This window comes from Perna viridis, chromosome 3, assembly GCF_037379345.1.
Source record: "Perna viridis isolate PV_CMFRI_1.1 ecotype Kerala chromosome 3, ASM3737934v1, whole genome shotgun sequence".
NCBI classification, from domain to species: domain Eukaryota; kingdom Metazoa; phylum Mollusca; class Bivalvia; order Mytilida; family Mytilidae; genus Perna; species Perna viridis.
In genome coordinates, this window is record NC_142447.1 from 26,961,499 (window position 1) to 26,986,224 (window position 24,726).

At 31.3% G+C, this 24,726-nt stretch overlaps 1 protein-coding gene across 5 annotated transcripts in view; it reads left to right on the top strand.

Moving 5' to 3' along the window:
* The first annotated feature begins 851 nt into the window (after positions 1 to 851).
* The window catches only part of LOC148621662 (uncharacterized), a 36,275-nt gene continuing 12,400 nt past the window's right edge, over positions 852 to 24,726 (top strand). The window contains exons 1-6 of one of the 5 annotated variants that reach the window (XM_088576264.1): positions 852 to 926; positions 7,888 to 8,015; positions 15,830 to 16,126; positions 18,979 to 19,209; positions 20,235 to 20,459; positions 22,526 to 22,624. In XM_088576264.1, the coding sequence (XP_088432390.1) occupies positions 7,937 to 8,015; positions 15,830 to 16,126; positions 18,979 to 19,209; positions 20,235 to 20,459; positions 22,526 to 22,624 (931 nt within the window). In that variant the 5' untranslated portion in view covers positions 852 to 926; positions 7,888 to 7,936. Of the gene's footprint in view, positions 978 to 1,721; positions 1,866 to 7,887; positions 8,016 to 11,149; positions 11,306 to 15,829; positions 16,127 to 18,978; positions 19,210 to 20,234; positions 20,460 to 22,525; positions 22,625 to 24,726 lie in introns of those variants that run through there. The other 4 variants (XM_088576265.1, XM_088576266.1, XM_088576267.1 and 1 more) reach the window with 4 other exon arrangements.

A 24,726-nucleotide genomic window follows, 5' to 3' on the forward strand; every position in this document is an offset into this window, starting at 1 on the left:
CTTAAGTTTGAACTTAAGTATTCTGGAAGGGTAAGTAGTTCCCGCCTCTTGCAAGATTCCAGCTGTGAGCTGTTTGATCAATTCCAAGTCTGGTGAAGGGTTGATGATTATACATTTTAAAAAAGCACTATACAATGTATGTTTATCCCTGGATTACATTATTTTTATTCCCTTGATTACTCTTTCTCCTAAGCAGTGATACATTTTCCTTAAAATTTCCTTTATTAGTTCAGTATGAGTTTTTTTTTTTTTTTTGAAGAATTCAATTTGTGCCTAATATTGCAGTTAGAAAGTCATTTTCCACTAGTATGGGAAAATTTTTCACCAGAATTATCACACCACATTTATAATCAGTCATAATTAATTTCAAGATATATAGCAGATCCAAAGAAATGAATGCAAGAAGTGTTGTTCTAGGATGTAAAAAAGTATTGTAACTTTCATTGATTATCTAAAGATATGCCGAATCGCCCCTACCTGATTTTTAGACAGACCCATATTCTATCTAAATAAAATCAGCTGTTATGATACGCTACACAGCCTTACTAAGTTACGCTTCTTAACACAGAAGTTATTTGATTGGTTGATCTAAGTTCACCAGGACAATAACCTCTTAGTGGGTTTCTTCAGATGTTAGATTAGCGTATCATAACAGCTAATTTTAATTAGATTGACCCATACTTAGCTCTCAGAACTATTATAATAAGAATACTTTTAAATTCTTGAATAGTTTAATAATGTCTACGAGAAAATAGCTTATAAATAAATATCTATTATCTTCTGTAATGATCAGACATGAAGCAAATCCGTAATTAAACATGTTCTTTACCCGTACCGTGCCATAATTTAACATTCCCAATCGTACTGAGCATGCGTCTGTTGAAAACACTGGTAATTTCCGGTTATAATTTTTGCAACGAATTCAGGTAAACAAGATTTTAAAATATCTTATTATGCATTACTCCCGAGTTAATCAGGTAAATGCAATGCACGCAAATAATTTAACTGCTTACAATTCCACCTTGATATCGTCTTGTATTGCTGTCGATCTTAATATGTATCAGCTTTGCTGCAAAATCCGTAACATGCTAAACAAATTAAAAAAAGAAATAATGCCGAAACTATAGAAGGGTGTTCTTTCAAAAAAATTATCTACAGTTTGGTACAGAAACCGTCCACTTTGTCGGTGAAAATTATTTTACCTGTTCTACCATATTCTTATGTGTCAGCAGTGAGTCAGAGCCCTTATGAAGTTATGTCTGTGATAAAAATATTTCCCAGGGAGTGTACATTGTATGTCTCAGTATTTATTAAATTATTTTACTTTAAGGATTAACTAAAACAAGTAATATAATTTCTTAATTGACAAGAGAGGTCTCCAGAAGACAAGGATTCAAGCACTCATAATTATTTTCCCTGGATTACATTATTTTTATTCCCTTGATTACTCTTTCTCCTAAGCAGTGATACATTTTCCTTAAAATTTCCTTTATTAGTTCAGTATGAGTTTTTTTTTTTTTTTTTGAAGAATTCAATTTGTGCCTAATATTGCAGTTAGAAAGTCATTTTCCACTAGTATGGGAAAATTTTTCACCAGAATTATCACACCACATTTATAATCAGTCATAATTAATTTCAAGATATATTATATACCATATTCTTATGTGTCAGCAGTGAGTCAGAGCCCTTATGAAGTTATGTCTGTGATAAAAATATTTCCCAGGGAGTGTACATTGTATGTCTCAGTATTTATTAAATTATTTTACTTTAAGGATTAACTAAAACAAGTAATATAATTTCTTAATTGACAAGAGAGGGCTCCAGAAGACAAGGATTCAAGCACTCATAATTATTTTCCATTTAAGGTAAAAGCAGCATTCTTTTAAACATGCCTTAAGGGAGCTAAATGGTAGAGAAGTTCAAAGGCCAAACAATAAAATGAGAATTGAGAATCTGATATATTTTAGGCTAGAAAAAAGTCTGTGAATGGCAAAGGCTGATAAGGGGTTTCAGATTTGTGAATTTTCCCCAACTGCATCAATACAGATGGACTACCATGATATTTTGTCTTAAAAACTTCTGCAGTTTGGTGTCCTTTGGTAGTGCCCATTTCCTGCCCTAGAACTATTTCGCTATATTGCCAATGTACATGCTTGTATATAATGACTAATTGTTTATGTTTTCACATTGATTCCAGACATACAGATCTGTTAAAAAAAATTGTCAAATGTTTTTTTTTTCATGTTTGGGATTAATTTGAAATTACATGTATCTGTTAAACTATTGCTTACTCTTTTATTACTGGAAGATCATGTACAAAAAATGTAAATGATGTTGCTAAATTGATGGGATGGTGATTGTTATTCTGGGTTACGTTACACATGTACATGTGTGTTTCTAAATGTTATTAAAAAAAGTTTCAGGACCTTCAAAATAGTTCGAAGCTATAGAGTACAGGTAACTTGTTTTATCATGTTTTTTTTCTTTTCATTGCAACAATAATTCAAGAAAATTAATGTTGATTTTAAAAGCTCTGCAGAGCTCATGTTTATTATTTAAAACATCAACCCTAATTAAATTTACTTGATTTAGTACATTGTATATTAGCTAGAAAATGTAGCAAATCCTAACAAAATAATCCATGCAAAGAACTGCTGTAAGACATGCACTTATACATGTCTAAAAGTTACTGTATTTTAAGAATTAATTCATTTGTATATGTATTAGGAAGAAAAAACATTAGGTTATTGACTTTCTTTAATGTAGGAGCCTGTGTCAGAGTGGGAGATTAAGAGAAAACTTTCCCTCCTTTTTCGAATTTTCAGCTTAAAGTCATAATAGATTACTTCAATTCTTCAAATCAAACCTTGGCAATTCTTTCAATTTAAAAAAAAATTTAGAGGAAGATAAATACCACTTTCGAATTATCAAAAGTTTACACCTATGGTTATGTTCAGAAATCAAAATCAGCCCCAAAACTTAAGTGTTTCAAATAACTTTGAAAATTGCATAATTCACTAGTTGAATATTCATTAAAACAGTTTTGATGTGTTGCACTAATATTGACGATAAAAATAGAGCAAAATTAGAAAATTTTGGTGACATAACTTATTTCTTGAGACATTTTTATGTAAAAATATATATGTATACAAAACTGTAGTGCGTTTGTGGAACTCTTTGATATTTATACAAGAAAAAAGCCTTTTGTATCATTACAACTCCTGACAAAATATTTTGTTATTCAAAGTTTTTTACTCTATATTTTTGGATTGAAAAACTACCCAAAATCCTCTCATTTTTGTAAAAAATTCTTGGAAAACTAATAAAAACTTGTATTTTCTGTATAATGGGATTCAGATATTTTTCTAGCTTTATATTATGCAGATATAAAAGTCAGAAATTTAGTTGAATTTTTCGACAAAATACACTGTAATTGGCTTGAAACAACTAGAAGTGAATCTACCCCTTAAAACTTGTCAAGTGGGTACTAGTGCCTTCATTTCAAGACAAACATGTTCTTGGTATGACCTTTGCCTGTCCATGCTACGTTGTTGTATTTTAATGAGAACAGACAAGTAATAGAGTGTGTGATCCAACAGATGTTCACAGAGGTCAAGACCTATGTTGAAGGCTGATGTATTGATCTTTATCAAAAACTTCATACAATGTGAAAAAAAATAATGTACTCAATACATATACACATACAATATACCTTTTTAATTAAATCGTGAAGGAACACTGTACATATAAATGTGGCATACAATGTTCACTAGCCCAGCGACATGGGATGACTGCCCATAATATGAAAAAGAATTTTTCAGTATTTAACCTTTATTTTGTAACCTTAGTATGCTACATGTAATTCACTAATCAAGACTGATTAATAGTAGTACATGTAGTAACCTTGAGGACTGACCATTTCAATTATCAATCACAACCAGATTGAATACATGTATATTGCTAGACTTGCATTCGTATGTTCATGTACATGTAAAATCAATGTTTTGATTGTCTCTGATAATGAATCTGTATTCTAACATTACAGTTTTTGTTTATGTTGAAAAATATGACAATTAAGAAATAAAAGTGCTTAATTTAATTCTTAAAGCTCTTTTTCTGCACATGTTAATAATCGAAACTTCTAAATAACTAAACTAAGTAATAAATTATTTGCACTTTGTTTTAAAAAAAATGGATGCATCGTCTAATATTTAAAAAAGTAATCATTAATTTAAGGAAAAATATTCAGATGATTTTCCCCTATAGTTGATAATACAAACCTCATTAAGTGTGTGACCTTGTATAGTTAGGTCAAATAAATGTAGGCTTCTAATCCTTGTGATTATCCTGTCTTATATTTTTTACCCATTTAAGCATCTTCAATCTAACTAAAACCTAGAGTTGTAACTTATGAACTAAATAATTTGATATAGAATGAACTACTTGAAATCTACTTCAAATACATTTGATGTAATGTACTAAATACATGTACCATCCTGGTTGGAAGTGTGGTTCAATGGTTTCTCTACCCGCAGAAAGTTACAGTTGTCTGTTATCCCCAGGTAAACCTTCTACAGACATGTACAACTCTTGAGCTCTAGTAAATGTACAGTAGATAGCACCGATCGGACCATCGCTAATTATAATCTTGATTCTTGACCCAGTTTTGAAATTTTACATTCCGCTGTTTAAAAATTATAAAAATATTGGTTTGTTCATATTATTTGTTGATTCCAATGATTTCTGAAAAAATGTAAGTGTCAAAATAGTTATACATTGTGACATCTGAAAGCTGACTTTTATGAAACTGACATATTGTACCATACATATATGTAGTTACATGAATTTTATGCTTCCCCATCATTTGGAGGGAGCCTTTTATCCCAAACTAGTTGTTACATGTACATTGAACTCTCCATGTCATATGACTGGAACTTTAGGCCATATCATAAATAAAAGTAGAGAATATTATCTACTACTTTCTTAATAGTCAGTAACTCTATAAAAGTTATCACCAGTATTAAATAGGATGTGTGGATGACTCAGTCATAAAGGAAAAAAACAGTGTTACATATATATTACATAGGCATAGCATTAGAACATTATCAAATTAATATAAAGGTTATCTGACTGTTTTCTTTGTACAAAAGCCAGAGTTTATACAAAGATGTGCACTAAAGACCTGATAATAAATGACTATACTACATGCCAACATAATCACATTGAAAGGAATGTTGAACAAAATTGATGCTGTATTTATTCTAATTGGTTTCATATCCAGTTAATTTGTAATCTCAGCATTATTTAAAGTCTGACATTCATTTGTCTTTTTTACTAACACAATTAATTTAGATGTAAATGTTTTGGTACCATTCCCATATAGGGGTTAGGCTGACTTCTTCTATGTAATATTTGAATGAAAAGGCTAAGAACTGTAACACTTGTTGGTACAAAATTTGCACATGAACCATTTTTAATTTTTGTCACTCAAAATATTTCTTATTTACCTTTTATTGCAACAGACTTAGAAGAAAAAAATGTTTGCTGGTAATTTTCTTAATACTAGTATATATTGAATTTTTAGATGTAACTTGAATCTTTGAAATAAAAGGTATAGTCAGATTACAGTGGAGGATCCAGGGGGAGGCCCCTTAGAAAAAAAATGTTGAAAAATTGTGTGTGTTAAATCATGAAAAAGCACTCACTTCGTAATCTTCACCCGTGATCCTGTCAAGTATTTTTTTTTTTGGAGGCCCCCTTACCTTAAACTCTGGATAATAGCAAATGGCAGTATCTAGGCAAAAACCAGAAAGTTGGAAACAATCACAAAGGTAACGACTTAGTACACTTCAGGCATTTCTGAAGGATATGGTGGGTTAAACCAGGTTATTAGGCTTCAGTATGGTCAGTTGTTTCCAGTATATTGCAATTAAAACAGGCAGCACAAAATTGCCACTGGGTAAATTTGAGAAAATCAGTAGTCAAAATAATATAGAATATATATCTGTTATATTATGAAAATCATGGAGTACATTTTAGGATGATAATATCCCAATTATGTATTACTTGCTTTTGGGCACAGGTGCATTTTTCTATTTCATGTTGATTTTTGTTTAAAAGTACAACCATACAATAACCAAGCATGTCAATTTGACAATATCTTTACCTGTAATTAATAATTACAAAGACAGTTATTAGCTGGTCTGCAGGCTAGCTGCAGATCTATACTAACACTCTTATCCATGTTCATAGAAGTGTTAATAATATAATGTGAAAATACTATTGTTCATGGGGTACCAATTTTCGTAGTTTTTGTGGATAGAAACCTCAAAACCACGAATTCAAGAATCTGCAAACTTGTGTTTCTTCCCTGATCACAAAAAAGGTGTCCCACAAATTAAAAGAACTTTCACAGTACTTCTTTTCAATATATTTTTTACTATTTAGTATGAGTTCTATTTATGGAAGATCAGTTCATTAGTAAGAGGAATTTCACATGGTCCAGTATATTGTAGTTAAGTTACTTAATACAGGGACAAGCTCTAACAAAAACACAAGCAGATGTAGGAAATATGTATTCCTTTATAGATTAAGTAAAAGTTATTAATTGGAGTAAGCCTGACAGTTTCGTATAACTCCATCCTATACATTGATTGTCAAAATTATTAATTAAAAAGACTTTTTACATGTATATGATATATTTATGCTGCTTGATACTTTAATTAAAACCTAACAGTTTATTAGGACTCTACATCACCTATGCATTTACCGTATAGTTTATTTTGTCTGTCCATCTATTTTATGTGAGTACAAAAATTAAATTACATACATGTATACCATCTGAACAGATAAACACATACACTTTTGGTTGAAATTGGATAAATGTTTCGTTTAAACTTAATTTATTTTATGCAAATGAAAGGGAAAATATTAGAATTATCAAGCTAATATACTGTAGGTAATAGTCAAAAGGGAAGTCCATATCAAATGGAAATATCAAAGCAAAAAAACAGAAAGTTAGAAATGACCACAATGATCATGACTTGGTACTGGCATTTCTAATGGAATTATTATGTCCTACATGAATTAGAGCATAGTGCTCATTTGATATACTATCAGAATGTTTATTTAAAATTCTGGCTAAAATTGAATAAAATGATTTTATTCAAATGTAATGACATATTAAGGATAAGTACCTTTCTGATTTAGTCAGTATTCTAGTTCTGCTTATACACAGCTTCGTCCTTGCATTTAAGGAAAATTATAATTTACCGATATTCAGTAACTGATCATCTAAGAAAAATGCAAGATTGATTTATTTTTTGAAAGATTACAATAAAATATGTGGATTTGTAATTACTAGAGATAATTGAAATTCATCAAATTTTAATATAACCTTTCTTCTATCAATGGAATATATTTATATTAACTTATATTAAGGGGAGATAAATCTTTATTATACCAGTACTTTTTATAACCTGTAATACTTTCACTTCTGATATTCTTATAAAAAAAATCATAGCTCAGTTGATAAATGGAATGTGTAAATTTAACATGAAAAATATATGTATGTCTAATTTTGCATGATCTGTACAAAAATTGGTACTTAACTTCTTAACTAGAGCTTATTGACTTAGTCCTGTAAAATTTAAAATCCGTCTTTTGTAGTTGTTTATTATTCATTTGTTTTATAGCACCAATAATATGATCAGAGCTGTAGATCAATTAAAAAAAAGTTTTACACATTTCCCTTTTGATGTACCATGCAATGTACATGTACATCCATAAGGAGTACAAACAAGGATATTGTACATGTACTATTATTTCAACAATATTATGTACATAAAGATATATCACTGAACTATATATACATTTTTTTCTTACCAGAAAGATGTGACGAGAGATGTGAATAATATGAGGTGTGTCCTGTGTCACCATGGATAAACAGAGGTTGTTACAACAGTTTATAGACAGATTCAACTGTGACCCTAATGTAGCACATGATATCCTTACAAGTAAGTCACATGATATCCTTACAAGTAAGTCATTTGATTTTCATGTTTCTTTTAATTTTAATTTTAAAACATTGAAAATGTACTTTATTATTGTAATTTGTTTTTTTAGAATTTGATTTAGAATTGAATGTTTCGTTTTTGATGTTTCAGTTGGATGTAAAAGTGTTGACTGAATTTTTTTTATTGTTTCATTGTTGTAAAAACAATGAAAACAGAAGGATTTCACTAAAAAAATGTATTACTGGTATTGTTTTTCCTATTTAAGGTACATTTTGAGCAAGTATGGAATTTATTTTTGCATTTAAGAAGATTTTTCTTATTTTTATAAGACTGCAAAAAATTTGGGGTTATTGACCCAAAACAATTTGGAATATGGGATGAGAAAAGTGCAGATGCAGAAGACAATCATTTCTTAGAAGTTAAGCTATTTGAATAAAGGTTTCATAATGAGTGACAGTTGAATATCACAAAATTTTTATTCAAGTTATTAAATTTCACCATCATACCAAGTGAGTCTCTGCTTGTTTGTTATGTTTTGAGTCATAAAACTCATAAAATTTTAGCCATTTGACATTTGGCATCTTTTATGGTGGAAATTCTAGCAATCCTCCATCTATGATACACCAATGGTGTTAGGAGAACAACAACCAACCCCAATGGCAAAGTTCATGCTCCCAGTTTTTAGTGGAGTCCGAGTTGCTCATTTGCTTTTGTTACTTTGTATGCATGATTTTAGTTACTTTATGTTCTTTGTTGTGTATGTCTGTTTTCCATGTCTGGTCTTTGTCCCTGGATTACATTCTTTTGATTACCGCTATAACCTTGGTTCCCTTGATTACTCTTTCATATCACTAGTTTGTATTACACTGTGTGATATTGCAAATATCTAGCCGTGAAAGAAGTAGATAAAACATGAAGCATTTTATAAATCATTTATGCACATATGAGGAGATTTTTTTTTATAGATAAGATGGTGAATAGCTGTGTGTGTTTGAGTACCTTTACAATTTACAGGAATTATCAATTTTACAGATTAGTGTTTAAGTGAAATATATTTTATCCTTTTTCTATGATGCAACTTTTTCACAATGGTTTTTACAGTGTACATGTACTTGCACTTTAAATTTGTAACATTCATCCTAATACAAGTTTCTTGTACAGTGCTTTGTGTGATATATACCAATTATAGTGTCTTGCAATCACTGTATTGATTCAACTCCTATAATAGTTGTGGGTTACCATAAACTATGAGTTTTAATTATAAATATGAAATATTAATTACATCCTAGATATGATGAAGTATTACATTAAAAATTGATTATCTCAGTGATACTAAACTTATTGTCTTAGTTGGATTGGCCCACCGTTTTTACAGGTAAAAAGATTTTATTTAATTTTATTTTGATAGTTTATATATAACCAGTATGTAAAGATTTTAGTAAGTCTATATGAATCTTCTGAAAGCTACAAATTTGTACATTTTACTCTATGTAAGGAAGTTTACATTTTTGTCTGTCAGTACTGCTGAACTTTTCAAGATTTACCCCAACCCTAAGTACATATGAAAAAAGCAAGTAGGAAAAAACAAGAACTTAGATTTTACTACTTAGAAAAGGCAAGTTTTTTTTGTTTTCTAATCTTATGAAATAGTAAGTGTTTCTACAAGAAAGTTAATGTAATTGTACATCAATTATTGTGTTTGTTTTATTATATACAGTTGCTTAAGTCACTGTCTGTCAACATTGGTTGTTGTGAAACATTCAAATTAACTGACACCGAAGTTCTAACTTCTGTTACTGGCACTCTAATGAAATCTATAATAGCATGTAACTGACGCATTCCAATCTTGCCCAATCCCAGTATGCTTTTGTATTGGAAATAACACAAATGCATAATGCTGTCCTCAAAAACTTTCAGCTTAAATTGGATCAGGATTGACTGTCTAATGGCATTTCATGACGAAAACATCACTTACAACCAGTAACAACTATTAATTAAAGATAGAAAGAAAAAAATGCAAGATGTATCTTTCCCTTGAGAGTACCATCTATTTACAGTATTGGGCAGAATCCACATTTATCTCCTTTGGATGATAGTTATGTAAATACAATCAATAGTAAGATTGGTCATTGACCAATTATACCCCCTTTTAATATCCAGTTTGGTGTCATTAGGGCTTGTTGTAAGAAATGTGTTTGATGAGATAAGGTGAAGTTATATTGAACATGGTTTAACATTGATCTAGTTATATGTTTGAAGAAAATAATTAAAGTCTGGGATGCATCTGTATTACTTAAGAATGTATCAGTTATAGGAAATTTGGACAAAGGGGCCACTAGGTCATTAATTGCTCAATTGTGTAAAAATTAAAATAAACAAAAAAATTCCATCAAAAGGGAAATTAAAACCTCCAGAACCAATATCAACCCTGGATCTGCCTCTGTGTGTAATGACTATTAAGAATGTTGGTTAGCCCAGTATTTATCCTTCAGTTCTGTAGTTGGGATAAGCTGTGATGTAATCATATATAGATCTGTTTAACTCTCTTTGGTTGGCAGAGAAGTAACTTCAAGTTAGATTGAGTGGTTCTGCCATTGTTTGTTTTTAGGGCTTTGAAGATCTCTAGATAAAGTTGTACATGTTCATTTAATGAGATATTCAGCATTGAAGTAAGACTTTTAATATGCCACATTATTTGCCTGACATCACTGAAAATTTCTATGTTGATAAGTTGACAGCACAGACTGAAGGTGTGAATGTCTTATATGTAATTTGTGATTGTACGTCATTGTGCTTATAGATTATTATTTTTCTTCTTTATATACCCCCCAAAAAAAGACAACTTTGGTTATTTTTAGAAAACAGCTAAGATATCAACTGTGATTAAGTGTAAATGATAATAAGAAAGATTTAAAAGTTATTGAAACTTGGTCAAATAAGGATACATTTCATTGAGTTAATCACTTAATAATTTTTATCCAACTAAAATCACTTTATTAAATAGGGAAACTATTCTTTATAAAAGCTCAATGGTATGGTTAGAAAGTCCTCCTACATTATCACTTATCTGCTGCAATATGATTGTACCAGTAAACATATGATTCATCCTACCGGTAGTATAAAAATCTGTCGTTACTTATAAATCATCATATGGATGGAGGCAATACAAGGATAGCCAGGATGGGATCATGGGTTACAATTCATCACAACATGTAATAGCACTACAGTGTAGGAAAGTGGTTTGTTGTGTTATCTGTGTACAAGATAGGATAAAACTGTGATACTAACAAGTAGGAGGATTGTATATATATATTTTTTCTCATCCATTATGTGATTTTCTGCCATTATATTGGAACACTGTTTCTCTGATCATTTTATGTACATGTACTCAAAATGGTTGTTGTGTCATTGTTGTCTATAGACTATAAAATCAGAAAAACAGATTTGATGGCTAGTTATCATTTTAAAGCCAGTTCATCTTAAATCTTAAATTGAAGGTTAATGGTTGTAGTTCATATTGAATATTGGAAAAATGTCCTGAAAGCCCTAAATAAATTTCTAAATGTCAAAGATTGTAAATTTGCCTCACATTGAACATAAAGAATAATTTCTTTGTAAAAGCTAAAAATTTTCAGAATTTTATTGCTTTATTGGCTGCTGTACTTTTACAGTCCCATGAATACAATTTTCCCATAAGTCTATGTTTATGCCAATACACATCAATTTATCAATGGAGCATATTTGACAGTAGTTTTAATAAAGCAATCAATTAGTAAGCTTGGGTTTCTAACAAACACATTAGATAGCTGATTTTATTAAATGATGGGGAAGAAAAATGGTCTTCCTGCTGTTTTACATTACAGTGTATTGTAGAAATTCTAGTATGATTTATGGATACTAATTTATTTTGTAAAAATGGAAGGTATCACAAGAGTCTTGTTTGCAATACAGATGATATGAAGGTCCTGTCTGTGCAACATGCAGGATTTTCAGTATACTTGCACAGGTGGATCCATGTGGGAAGTGGGGAGGCTAAGTTGGTAAAAATTGGTTGAATGGAAAACCAATGGAAATCCTTTCAGGATCTAGATAATTTACTCACTTGCTCATTGCTAATGCATTTCTGTTTTTGTTTCACGATTTCTATATGACAGGATTTTTTTTTGCAGTTTTATAATGGTATGGGCTGCTGTCCATGTCACCATTGTCTGTTGGCACTTGGCTTTAGTCTGATAACTTAAGTTTAGGTTACTTGCCCTTTACAAAAAGGTTCCTAACCACAGAAGGAACGTCAGTATTGATTTGGAGGGTTACCATTTGGGAATTATGGGTCAAATGTAGCATTTTATAGAATTTAACTATTTTAACTCCAGTAAAAGTATGAGAATATCTATAATATTGCTCCAAAATATTGTATACCTCAAAGGTCAGATTGGGATTGATGTTGTTGGGGTTAAGACCTCAACCTTTTAAAGGACCAAAAAGGAATCAGAAACAAGCATTTCACCTTTAGTCCAGACAATAATGTGTGTACAAGTACATATACATTGTAATTGGATATTTTTAGACTGTACCACAAGATGCCATACAACCAATGAAAGGCTTGGATTAATTTTGGGGTTATACCTTCAACCAAGTAGTAATTAGGGGAAATAAAAGGGCAAGAAACAAGTGTTTTCCTGATATTCTAACAATAACTTGTGTAAAGATGAATGGATTCCTTTGAAATTGCACACCAAAGTGCTGTACTTTAAAAGGAGACTGAGATCGACTTTTGGGCAGTGACTTGGGCCCTCTAAGAATTACTGGTAGGGGCCATTAAGCAGCCAGAAACAAATGTTTTTTTCTGATTTCTGGATGATAACTTGGGTAAAAAGGAATGCATCTCTTTGAAACCACATAGTGCCATACCCCCAAAGGAAAGTTTGGATTGATTTTAGAGGTTGTGAGTGGAACCACTGGGAGTCAAAAATGGAATATAGGAAGTAGTGAAATCCTTAATTAATATACTTCTTTATTAAAGCATGAATAAACTTACAATGTTATGATTTATGTAGTTGTATGTAATGTTATGTAATGTAGTTGTATATTACAATTTGAGGTACATGAGAGGGTGTGTAAGAAAAGTAGTCTGTTAGTCTGTACACATTGGCAAACACTCTTAATCTGTTCAATGGATTAATGAAACACACTTTGTAAGTGAGTCATCATAAAGAGATGCACATGAAGCAAAATGATTTTTGTTGAATGGTTATAAAGGATGTTATTATAGATTAAAAGAGCATACAAAGCAGAAGATTACTTTAAACTGTTAAATAATTTAATTTCAGAAGTAACATGGTTTCTAATTGGATAAAATATTTCGGTTTTCATCTCATAGACCAAATTTTGTAATGACTGTGGCATCGTCAAACTCATTGAATTTTTGTACTTTAATTAAATTATAAGGAATGACTGTTATATTTTTTCTGTATATTTGAAATAACTTCAATACCAGTGGTGCACACTTTAAAATAACCTGCTACAGAGGTTATTTAATGTGCACCACATAATTGAGATTATTTCTTCATAGACCAAAGAATTATAACAGTCATTCCTTAAATAGAACTTTGTATCTTGTAGTTGGACACTTTTTGTCAATGAAGCCACGACAGTGGCTCATATTGACCTAGGCATCACATGAAAATCTTGCTAAATATCATAATTTGCGGTAGCACTTGCATGCATCTGCAATCAATACTATTGTGAATGGAAAAGAGTGAAACGTGAAATGGAAAGGAGTGAAAATAACCATATAATTGATAGTTAATCAAACAGCCTGCAAGCGAACTTTCACGTCACCCCGCATGCATCTCAACAGACGAGCATCATGTCAAATCTTCTGTATTAATCCTGTTTAATTTTTTTTATCATTGATGTACAATATAAAATGTTCTTTGTACTGTTAGTTTATGATAAATAGGTATGAATCTATCATGAGCTCATAGTCCTGATAATTTACCCTTTTTGCTGTGTAATGTATGATTATATTCATGTTACAAACTGTAGAAGGTTTGAACTTTTTGAATCAGTTTATAATTATGCAACAACAGCGAAAGTATAGGTATTGCATGCTATACATACATTGTATGTACCAACAAATACTTGTAACATGTATTCTTTTTCAGATGCAGTCATTTCCAAAATGAAATGTAGAAAATTACAAGTGAAAAGAACAAATTTTACTGTGTTAGCTATCTTTTTGACAGATAAGACTTGTTTACAATGTGTTACTTGTAAACAGTACAGAAACCTAGTTTCAATTGATGTATTCATTTCATTGTTTGTCATCTTAATACATGTACACATATTTACAATTAACAACATATGTTGAAAACTATTTAACGTACTTGTTTTTGTCTAAGTTTAGAATAGATAGTAAAAATGTTATTTACCAAAAGTTTTCAGTTTCTGTTTATTTAAAATATTTTGACAGCATTGCATTTAATAGGGATGGGACTTGCTAGTTATCTGATTTAGCCATTAAACAAATATATGGGTCCATTAGTACTGAAAGATACAAGTTGTTTGAATGACATGAAAATACAGATTGTTTCTGTCAGTCTTGAATACCCTTTTTGCGTCTCTCAGGACTGCTCCATTTTATGACTCTGTTGGTGACTCTATTTAGTAGAGGTGAAAGAACCTTGGTTTTGGGTGAACTACTATGTTGATGCTTTGGTCTGACTGTATGGTCATATTTTGAAAGTAATTAGACAGCGAAAACGGCAAATTTACATGCTTTGACACAGAAACACAGGATTCAACAGTGGTTTAACTAAAGATTCTTTGTCCATGTATGACTAAGGGAGAACTTGGAGCTGTATAAATATTTGCATCAATTCTGTGATAAGTAAAAGCAAAAGCTATGTTGTGAAGTGATATAAAAAGCAAAAAAAAAGCATGGAAGAGTTAATTAACTTGTATAATTTTAAATGTGTATTGTCAAATCAACTCAAGAAGCCATGGCTGCTCAGCTGATAAACGGTCTTTGAAAAAAAATTCTTCTAAGAGAAAGAATGATAAAAATATTACTTTCCCTAGTTTAAAATGTTACAATCCTTTTTTATGATCAGAAATGTGATTGTGCAGTAAGAAACAGAGCAAACTATGAAGGCTTCATTGACTCAATACTTCAGTACTTTGATCATGTTAAGGTTATGTATCATACATACACAATGTAGATGTAGAATTATACATGGGAGGGGTAAAATTGAGAACTTACACATTGATAGTCTGATTGAAAGCAAGGAGATTGGGTACATCTTAATGTTAGCCTGTTCACAGTGTTTCTGGTTAATATCTTTATTGTAAATCTGTACATATTCAACATGCTGTATGGATGATTTTGAATAAATAAACTTAACAGAGTTAAAACATTACAATATTGTCAGAATTCACACTAACATATCTAATGGTATGTGTAACCTCAGATATGTAGGTATATTTTGAGAGAATGTTAATTATATAGTTATAATATGGGATAATGTCAATCATGTTAGTTGTCTTGTAAAACATTCTAAAATGATAATTAACCCTGCACATGCCTTGCTGTTAAACGTTGTTTCAGTGGTACTCTGTTGCAGATTTTCGTTGTTGTTGTTAAATTTTACTTTTTGTGGAGGTTAGGAGCAAATACAACACAACATACAGTATAAAGGTTATAGTACTGCTTCAACAAAGGTTAGCTAGTTGAAGTTTTTTTTTTTGTTTGATAGATTTTGATTTTGAATTTTGAAATTTTTATTTTAATCAAAACAATTGCTTCATTACAGGATCAAACTGGGATCCACCGCAAGCTGTTAGATTGTTTGATGAGTTGGTTAAAACTGGAAGAATTCGTCCATACTACCAACAACCATACATAAACAGTCAACTAGGTCCAATATTACGTCCCATACCAGTAGAACATGTGAGAACAGGTTTAGGACATGCTGTGTCCAAGTCAGCACATGTACAAGCACCAGCAAGCATTCAACCAAGCAGTGCTGAAAAACCTGCTGTAGGAGCTTGGTCTAGCCAAGGACCTGCTTCAGTTAGACCTGCCAGTATCAGTCACCCAATTCCATCAGGTAGGATATTGTTCTGTTAGACCAGCCAATATCAGTCACCAAATTATATCGGGTAGGATATTGTTCTGTTCGACCAGCCGGTATCAGTCACCAAATTATATCAGGTAGGATATTGTTTTGTTGGACCTGCAAGTATCAGTCACCCAATTACATCTCTAGGATATTGTTCAGTAAGACTTGCCAGTATCGGTCAACCAATTACCACTGGTAGGATTTCGTTCAGTTAGACCTGCCAGTATCGGTCACCTAGTTACCTCTGGTAGGATTTTGCTCAAACCTGCCAGTATTGGTAATCTAGTTATCTATGGTAGGAATTTGTTCAGTTACATGTGCCAGTATCAGTCACGTAGTTACCACTGGTAGGATTTTGTTTCGTTAGATGTGCCAGTATCAGTCATGTAGTTACCACTGGTAGGATTTTGTTCCGTTAGATGTGCCAGTATCAGTCTCCTGGTGATGGTGTTGAGGGCTATAAAGATAAATGAACATTACATTAGGACACATAACTAATCCACTTGTTAGAAGTAATTCATGTCATTCCACTCAATGTATCATGTATCCAAGACCTTCAGAAATGTTTACTTCTGTACACACTTTTTACAAGTCATTGCATTAATACTTACTAGGAAAGTCTGACCAGTAAATTTAGTCACTGTTAATCTTTTTGATCATGAATGTGTATATGAAGTTCAACACATCGATGAGTCAGAAATGTGAAATCATTATAGCACCTAACATGTAGTGTAAGTCTTGCAGATATAAATTTTACAGCACAATTTAATGGTTTAAAATCAGTTGTATAATTTTGTTTCTGATGTGTTTATAGGTTTCAGGAGACCTGTCTTTCTTCTGTCTGGATTATTTTAATAAATTTCAGTTGTCAGCTTTTATCTCATATCTTTTCTATTTTTGCTCAGTTTAAGTATCAAGCTTTCAAATGACACTATTGTTCAGGAGAATTTTATACTTTGGAGGTTTCTTTATGATTTGCAAACAAACTACATTTGAATGGGAAAAAGTGAAATACATGTACTGTTTCAGTTGTATGCATGTGCAGTAGAGTAACTTCTTTGTCTTTTCTTTGAATGTTGGCTTCAGTGTTCATTCTTTTCTATGGTAATTTTATTCACATGTTTTTTTTTTTCAAGGTTTTGTTATTGTTCTTTGGCATGTTAATTCTGAATTCTTTGATGTATGAATATGGCTGGATTCCATCAAACTGACACATTCAATTGTAGAATTTAAGAGAAATAACAAAGTAAATTCAATTATTCAATTATCTTTGCTTTTAAAATGAAATGAAATTATCAGTAAAACAAGAAAATAAGATATGCTTATCATTGTAGAAAAGGTCCTGTTCTTTGCACTTGGCAAACTTGTTTCTGGGGGGTTAATGAGTGCTTTTCTTAGTTATCAAAAACTCATAACATGAGTGGCTGTTAGGTGCATTTGCCAGTGGCGCAAGATCTTTGTTTACCCCACAACTTTTGGGTAGGAGGTTATAGGAATGTCTGTCCAAAATTTATAAGGAAGATTATACTCCAGAATTAGGTATGCATGAAAGAAGTGAACTATAGATGGATGACTGCAAGGGGAGATTATCCAATGGAAGGTTTTAACATGTTCACATTTTATAAATGCCACTCCTCCTAACCTGCTTAATGGACTTTGATGAAATGGGAAGTAAGGCACTATATGTAGAAGTAGACCAAAGAATGTAATTACTGTTGAACGTCTGCTGGTGGTGATAGTTCAGTTTGAGGATACTTTTTTCAAGATACCCAAAATCTTTTTTTTTTAAACTGTACTTATTTGATTCTTATCATCTATCTTCAATTGACCTTTCATTATTTTTTCTATCAATCAATATGACTGTGGAAATAATCATTGATTCACAATTCAGTGAAGAAAACCCCTCCTTATGAAGTAAATAGACTTAATAGATAGAAATCACTTTATCATGTTTGCTGTCTTTCAGTTTATTAAATATTAATTCTAAAAACAATTAGTCAGATATTGGTTAAAACAACTATAGGAAATATCTGATGGATACACGTACTGTTGTTGCAATTGATGTATCCATGATTAAATCCATTGTACAGTGAATCAGGTTTAAAACTGTCTAAAAACATTGAAATGAAATCCTAAATGGATATTTTGAGAGTTGATCTTAAATCTATGTGATATCTGAGACCAGAACATACCAACACCAGCTTGATATGTTTTTGTTGGGATGTTTGATTGATTTTTGGACTGATTGATGTAAACCTTGATTGGACCATTGTAGTTTTCATTAGGTTAAGATTTAATTAAGTTGCTTCTTTCTTATTCAGTGTGAATTGGAGTGAAGGAAATTTCAAGTGATATTAGTTTAAACTTGTGCCCATATTGTTTAAAGTCGTTGCTGAACAGCAAACATGGAATAACCCTGGTTTTTGTTATATGGATCTTTTCATCATAAAGCTTTTTTATGTAGTACATCATGACAACATCAGGTGTATTCCAGTTGTGATTGAGATTTGAATTTATTGTATTAGAAACATCATTTTGTCCTGCCATTTGAAGTAAATTATTCTGAAATTCTGAAAAGGTGAGGCATCCATGTTATTTCAGCTAAGGCTATAAGTTTGTGACCTTTTTTTTTTATTATTTCTTGTACCAGTAAATTCATTTGAACTCTAGTATCATTTTAACCATACTGACATATGTGGATTTTTATGATAGTCGACAACTTAATATCATTCACTTAGTAAAACCTACTGAAACAAATCTGTCGTACATTGTTGAAAGGTTCTCATATTTTCCAATGTCCATTTTTCTTCTTTGAAAGATCTTCCTTTTCTCTTCTTCAGACAATGAGAAAAAAATGACTATTACTCGTCCAGTAAGTGAAAACTTGGCCAGAACTGCTGTCATAACCTCTCAACAAAATGGAATAAAAGGTCAAACAACTTCAACCAATCAGAACAGAGTTAGTGGAGATAGCTCAGACAATGTCTTCCATATGGGAACTACTTCAAAGGGGAATAACTCCAGTTTGCAGGTCCAAAAAAGTAATGTACCTGGGAAATCTCCACCAGCATGTGAGTAAAAATAAAATGACATGTAAAACTTTGAGTTAATCTTTATGTTTGATAAGTGTTTGAAGATATGTTTTATCACAGACAAATTTTTTATCAGGTATTTTCTTGAATAACTTTGGTTGGATTCATAATTCTTATGTCGCCAGTTCATGCCTGGAACTTTCCTACTGTTTCTGAACACTACACAAAAATATAGTACAAATGTAGTTCCTTTTATATCATTCAATATGTCTTTCATAGCCTGTAAATATGATTCTGGTAATTATTCAGCTCAATAATATTTTATTATTTCTGCAAATAAAAGTGAGATCTAGTCTTCGAATGAACTGAAGATTTGAGTGATTCCTTTTTGGCATTGAAATATGTTTAATTATGATTTTGCATTGTGGGAATAAGTCTTGAACTGGAGGTGAAGAGCAGTGATGTTAATCAAGGAGAATTGGTTGGAAAATTCAAATGGATAAAAACTGTAGTTTTAAAAATCTTTTATTGATCAAGGAAAATATTTTCTTAAGCTGAAATTGGTTGTGTTTGAGTATAATAACAGTGTAGGATAATACTCTGATGAAATAGTTTTGATTGTGATTGCAATTTAAGTTTTGGACATGTTTAAAAAATGGGAAAAAGGTGAAATGGAATAAAATGTGAATGTATTGGATACTGTTTAACTATGAATTACTGTTTGTACTTCAGAAATCAGTTGTATTTGACATGAAGTTTCTACATGTTAGAAAAAAAAAACAGTTCTTAATAATATGGGAAATACAAATGTATGATTACAGTTTTATTTTACATGATGTAATCTTTGAAAGTTTGTTCATGCTACAAATTTCACTAAAATCAAAAACTTCCAGTGCTAACAATACTTTGATTATAATTTCAGTTTGTCTTTTTATTGCCAGTTGAAGTCTTTCCTATAGATGTACCTTATAAGTAACACTGACTGAGTCCTAAGTTAGCATTGAAAGTAATTTAAAGAGGTTCTAAACTGACAAAAAATAATAAATTACTCTGTTTATTTGTAGCACCAAAAGTTTTAAAGCGTGGTATATCTAAGATAATGGAGAATGAGAACCTAGTAAAGCAGACACAAACCAAACTTCTCCATGATATAGAAGAAGATAGCCATGACCATCTCTACACACAGACATTTATGCTGCCTGATCTTACTGTATATACTGCTGATTTCAGAGCTTTTCTTGAGAAAGAACTGATAGAAACATCAACCCTTGTCACATTGGAACAAGCTGGTAAGATTTGTAGTTGCGAATGTTTTGTTATGTACATGAGCTAAGGTCGTGTAGTGTATTTAGCACTAAGATATAGGTGACACAGGCAACTTCACCTGGATTTGCCTAGCTGTGTGGGAATAATTTAGTAATGAAGATTCCTGGCAGAAACATATTTATATATGTGAATATCTTTTGAAATTTCCATTGATAATTACAGCATGCTTATGACTTGTAACTTCAACCTCTCAGTTCAGTTTACAAGATTTTATCATGGTTTATGAAACAATGTGTCATATTGCAAAATTTTGAAGTAGTAGAGGTTTCATTAAATTCTTGAGCTTTGGCAGTCTTCAAGATAAAAACCGACTCAAACTGACATGACAAGTGTAATTTTGTCTGAAATAAAACCTAACTAAGATTTATTGGTCTTGAATTTTTGGGTAAGTTTTGAGATTTATTTTTGGGGCAGAAAGTGATTTTGTTCCTTGTTTTTAAATTAAAGCAGCCCCCAACCCTTAATTTTTGGGAAATTTTTGCCATATTTTCAACACATTGGGAAATGCGGTACAGGGTTCATATGCCGATCTGGAACTGAAAACTGATATCAAACTGACAAATGCGTACTCCCAATATTTATTAGGTTGCAATTTGCCGTAAAAAAACATTTCCCAGAAGTGAACAAATTGCCGGGCCAAGAAATCACATCTTGAGGAACATTTCACTGGCTTCTTTACTTGGTTTTCAAAAAGTTATACCTGACAATTGGGAATTTTCTTCCCTTTGGAAAAAATATTTTTCAACATTTTGGGAAAAGTCTTTAGGGGAAATAGTTATTTGGCTGCGATAAAAGGGTAACAAAAACCACTGGCAGATACATGATTTCATGTTAAAGGGTTAATCTGTATGTAAAACCTGGCTTAGGTTCTGTCACATACTCAGGATAATTGGAATGAGTAAATAACCAAAATTTGATATTGCCATTTTAACATGTGCTTGGAGCTTGTAATTTGCACTAGTTAAATCTCTAGGTATTATTGTCAGTAGTATTCATATTTTACTTATTTAGGAACATTAGTTGATTACCCTTTTTATATTTCTATATTTTCTCAGTACTTCTTATTTTCTAATTTTTTTTAAATATTTTTAACTGCAAATTGTTATTTCAAATTATCACTGACATCAAATAATGTTAATGTCACAAGAGGAAAAAATGTCATGACATTTTGTTGAGGGAAAGTCCAGGAGTGAAAATAATTTACTTCACATGTATATATTAGTACTCTGGCATTGTTTGATAGTTCACTGCTGTCTATATAATACATGTATTTCATAGTTAATGTTGTCTGTCTGCTAAGTATACACCCCATTCTGAATCTAAATTTTAATGGATGATAAAAGTAAACCATTGTAGACTTGTATTAGTGAGCAAGACTATTGTATTTGAATTCTGTCAACATTTTAATGAGGTCTATTGATTTACATCTCTAGTTCTCTTTACACTAGAATATTGAATTATAATACTTCTGGATTACTAAAGATGAAAGACTTTGTTAGCAGTTTAACCGTATAAAACCTTAAGATGAACTCCAATTTCTGTTATCAATAATCCTTTTGTTATGCTTATTTCTTCCATACTGAGTGATTACTTTCTGAGGATATTATCTGTATTGATTTTGAAAAAGATACCTGAAGTTAATTAATTTCAGTGAAAATGAGAGTCAGTTAATATGCTTTGTGATACTTGTAGTCATGTTTCAACAATTATACATGTATTAAATGAACAAGTTTGTATATTTTTGACCTGTCTCACACTTTATTTTCTTTATTTTAATTCAAAGTCTTAGCTTTGGGAAAAGGTTTGAATATTGAAAGACTGACTTAAGGGTTAAGGTTTCTCCATGGAGTAGTAGAATTAAGTTTGTGGCAATTAATCAGACAGGAGAGCGAGAGCCCTGACTTCACTTCAGTAATCAAGTATTGTTTAAAACCTTTACTAAATTAAACCTAGTTGGCTTAAATATTCTGTATGAAACCTTTTAATTTAGTGAAGTAACCTTAGATTTAAATGTTGTACTGTATTTCAGGTCGTTTGAATTGGTGGGCTGATATGGGAATATGTCAGCGATTGATACCTATGGCCACCACAGGGGATGGAAATTGTTTATTACATGCAGCATCATTAGGTGAGTTTTATAATTACTTCAATCTCTTGGAATTTACTTGTTTGTTTGACGTTGTTGAAACTGCATGGCTACTTTTCAAAGGGTCTGAAATGGTAAAATAATATTTCAAGTTTCCTGTGAAACATCATTACAGTGAAACTGTCAAGACTGTGGAGTCAAAGATTTTTTTCTCTAATTCTTGATTAAGCAAAGATTGTGTTATGTTAGACTAATTTTCAATGACTCTTGTAATGAAGTGTGTTTTTTATCTCAATATCATCTTTTTGATGTGCATTGAACATCAACTATCAATATCAAAGAACAATATGCAATTGTTTGCACAGCTTATAAAGCAAAGAGGCTATAGGCAAACCATTGATTAAAAAACATTTATCTACAGTTCTAATCTCAAGTCGGAGTTGTCTTTCTTCTTTCAAGTCTTTTTATTTGTTTATTTATACAGAATTTTGAAGTTTCTGACAAGAAAATTCTTGTTATTCTTCCCTCTTTATTTCAAAGCAATCCATTGTTGACAACTAATGATCAGAGAGTTATTTTCTGTAGAATTCCAAAGACTTGAAGTTTAGCAGTAAACTTTGTTTTTTTTGGCATATTACAAAATTGGAAGAGCACCTTGGTAACATAATCCTGGCAGATTTGACAGGCATATCAAAATTGTTTTGCTAGATTAATATTTATCAGATTTTAACTATTTAATATTTATCATTATCACAGAATTTTCATTACACATTCTCATTGTGCACCTCCTTTTAAGCTCACCTGGCTGAAGGCCATGTGAGCTGTTGCCATCACTTGGGGATCATCATTGTTAACATTTTTCCTTTGATACTACATGACCAATTGGAACCAAACTTGGTATGAATGTTCCTTGGGATATCTGCATTGAACTGATGTGGGGATTTTTGATCTGTCAAAAAACATGGACACTGTTACTAAAAATAGAACATAATAGAACAGTAATTTTTCACATATCTCCAGAATTGTTTGATTTTGCCAAATTTTGACCTGGTAAAAGTGTTAAGCATGATGAGATCTATCTTTGGTCAATTTTTTGTTTTCATTTGTTAAGCTTTGTTGGAGTTATTGCCCTTTTTCGACCATTTTTTACTATTTTTAATGTTATTTCTGCGTCTGGTACAGGCAGAATAAAATAAAAGCAAAAAAAATCATGGTCAAGGTCTGTGCCGTAATATAATCGGTAAAGTGCTTTAACCTACAACGATTTAACGTACAGTGTCCATTTATAGCAAACATGTGGTGACTTAAGAATGTCAAAGCAATCACCAATTATTTTGTGCTAAACAAAAAGTAAACACAGTTGAATATTCTATGAAAACATGTCAAGAAATGCAGTTCATATTTGGAATCCCCCATACCCGTCATTTTTCCCGATATTTGTTGTGATTTGTGTAGACAAGTGCAGGATTTTTTAATTGGGACGAGTCAACATGTGAAACAAACTTTTACAGAATATGATTTAAGGTAGAATGGTACTATTTCTCATTATTTTAGGTTGGCCTTTTGTGTACCCTACTTAAGAAAATACTTCTGGACACTGTGATTGAACAAATTGTGCTGATACCCAAAATGTTTTATTAATTCCAGGCTCTAACACTACTATACTTTTTAAAAAAAAATTGCGTTATATTTTTTGAAAACCATTTTATATAAATATTATGAATTTTTAAAATTTATTTGCAGAAAAAGTGGGGAACTTTGACCCCAAACATGCTTAAAATGCCAAAGAATTGAGACGTTTTGCTATGACTTTGATCACAATTTTAGTTTAAAAAATGAAGATATTACTGGAAAAAGTCAGTTTATGGCTCAGTTTATGACAGTTTCACTATTGTCGCCTATGGGAAATAAATAGTACTGGAAAAAGTCAGTTTACGGCTCAGTTTATGACAGTTTCACTATTGTCGCCTATGGGAAATAAATAGTACCATTCTACCTTAAGGGACGACCATTTGATTCGGCGGGGCGGGGAGTTTTGGTAAAAATATTCTAGCAACCCTAAGTTTGAAAAGAACATGTCTGGCCTTTGCTCAAAAGAATATAAAAAATATTGGATCAGAGGTTCAACACTGCTATAAATAATA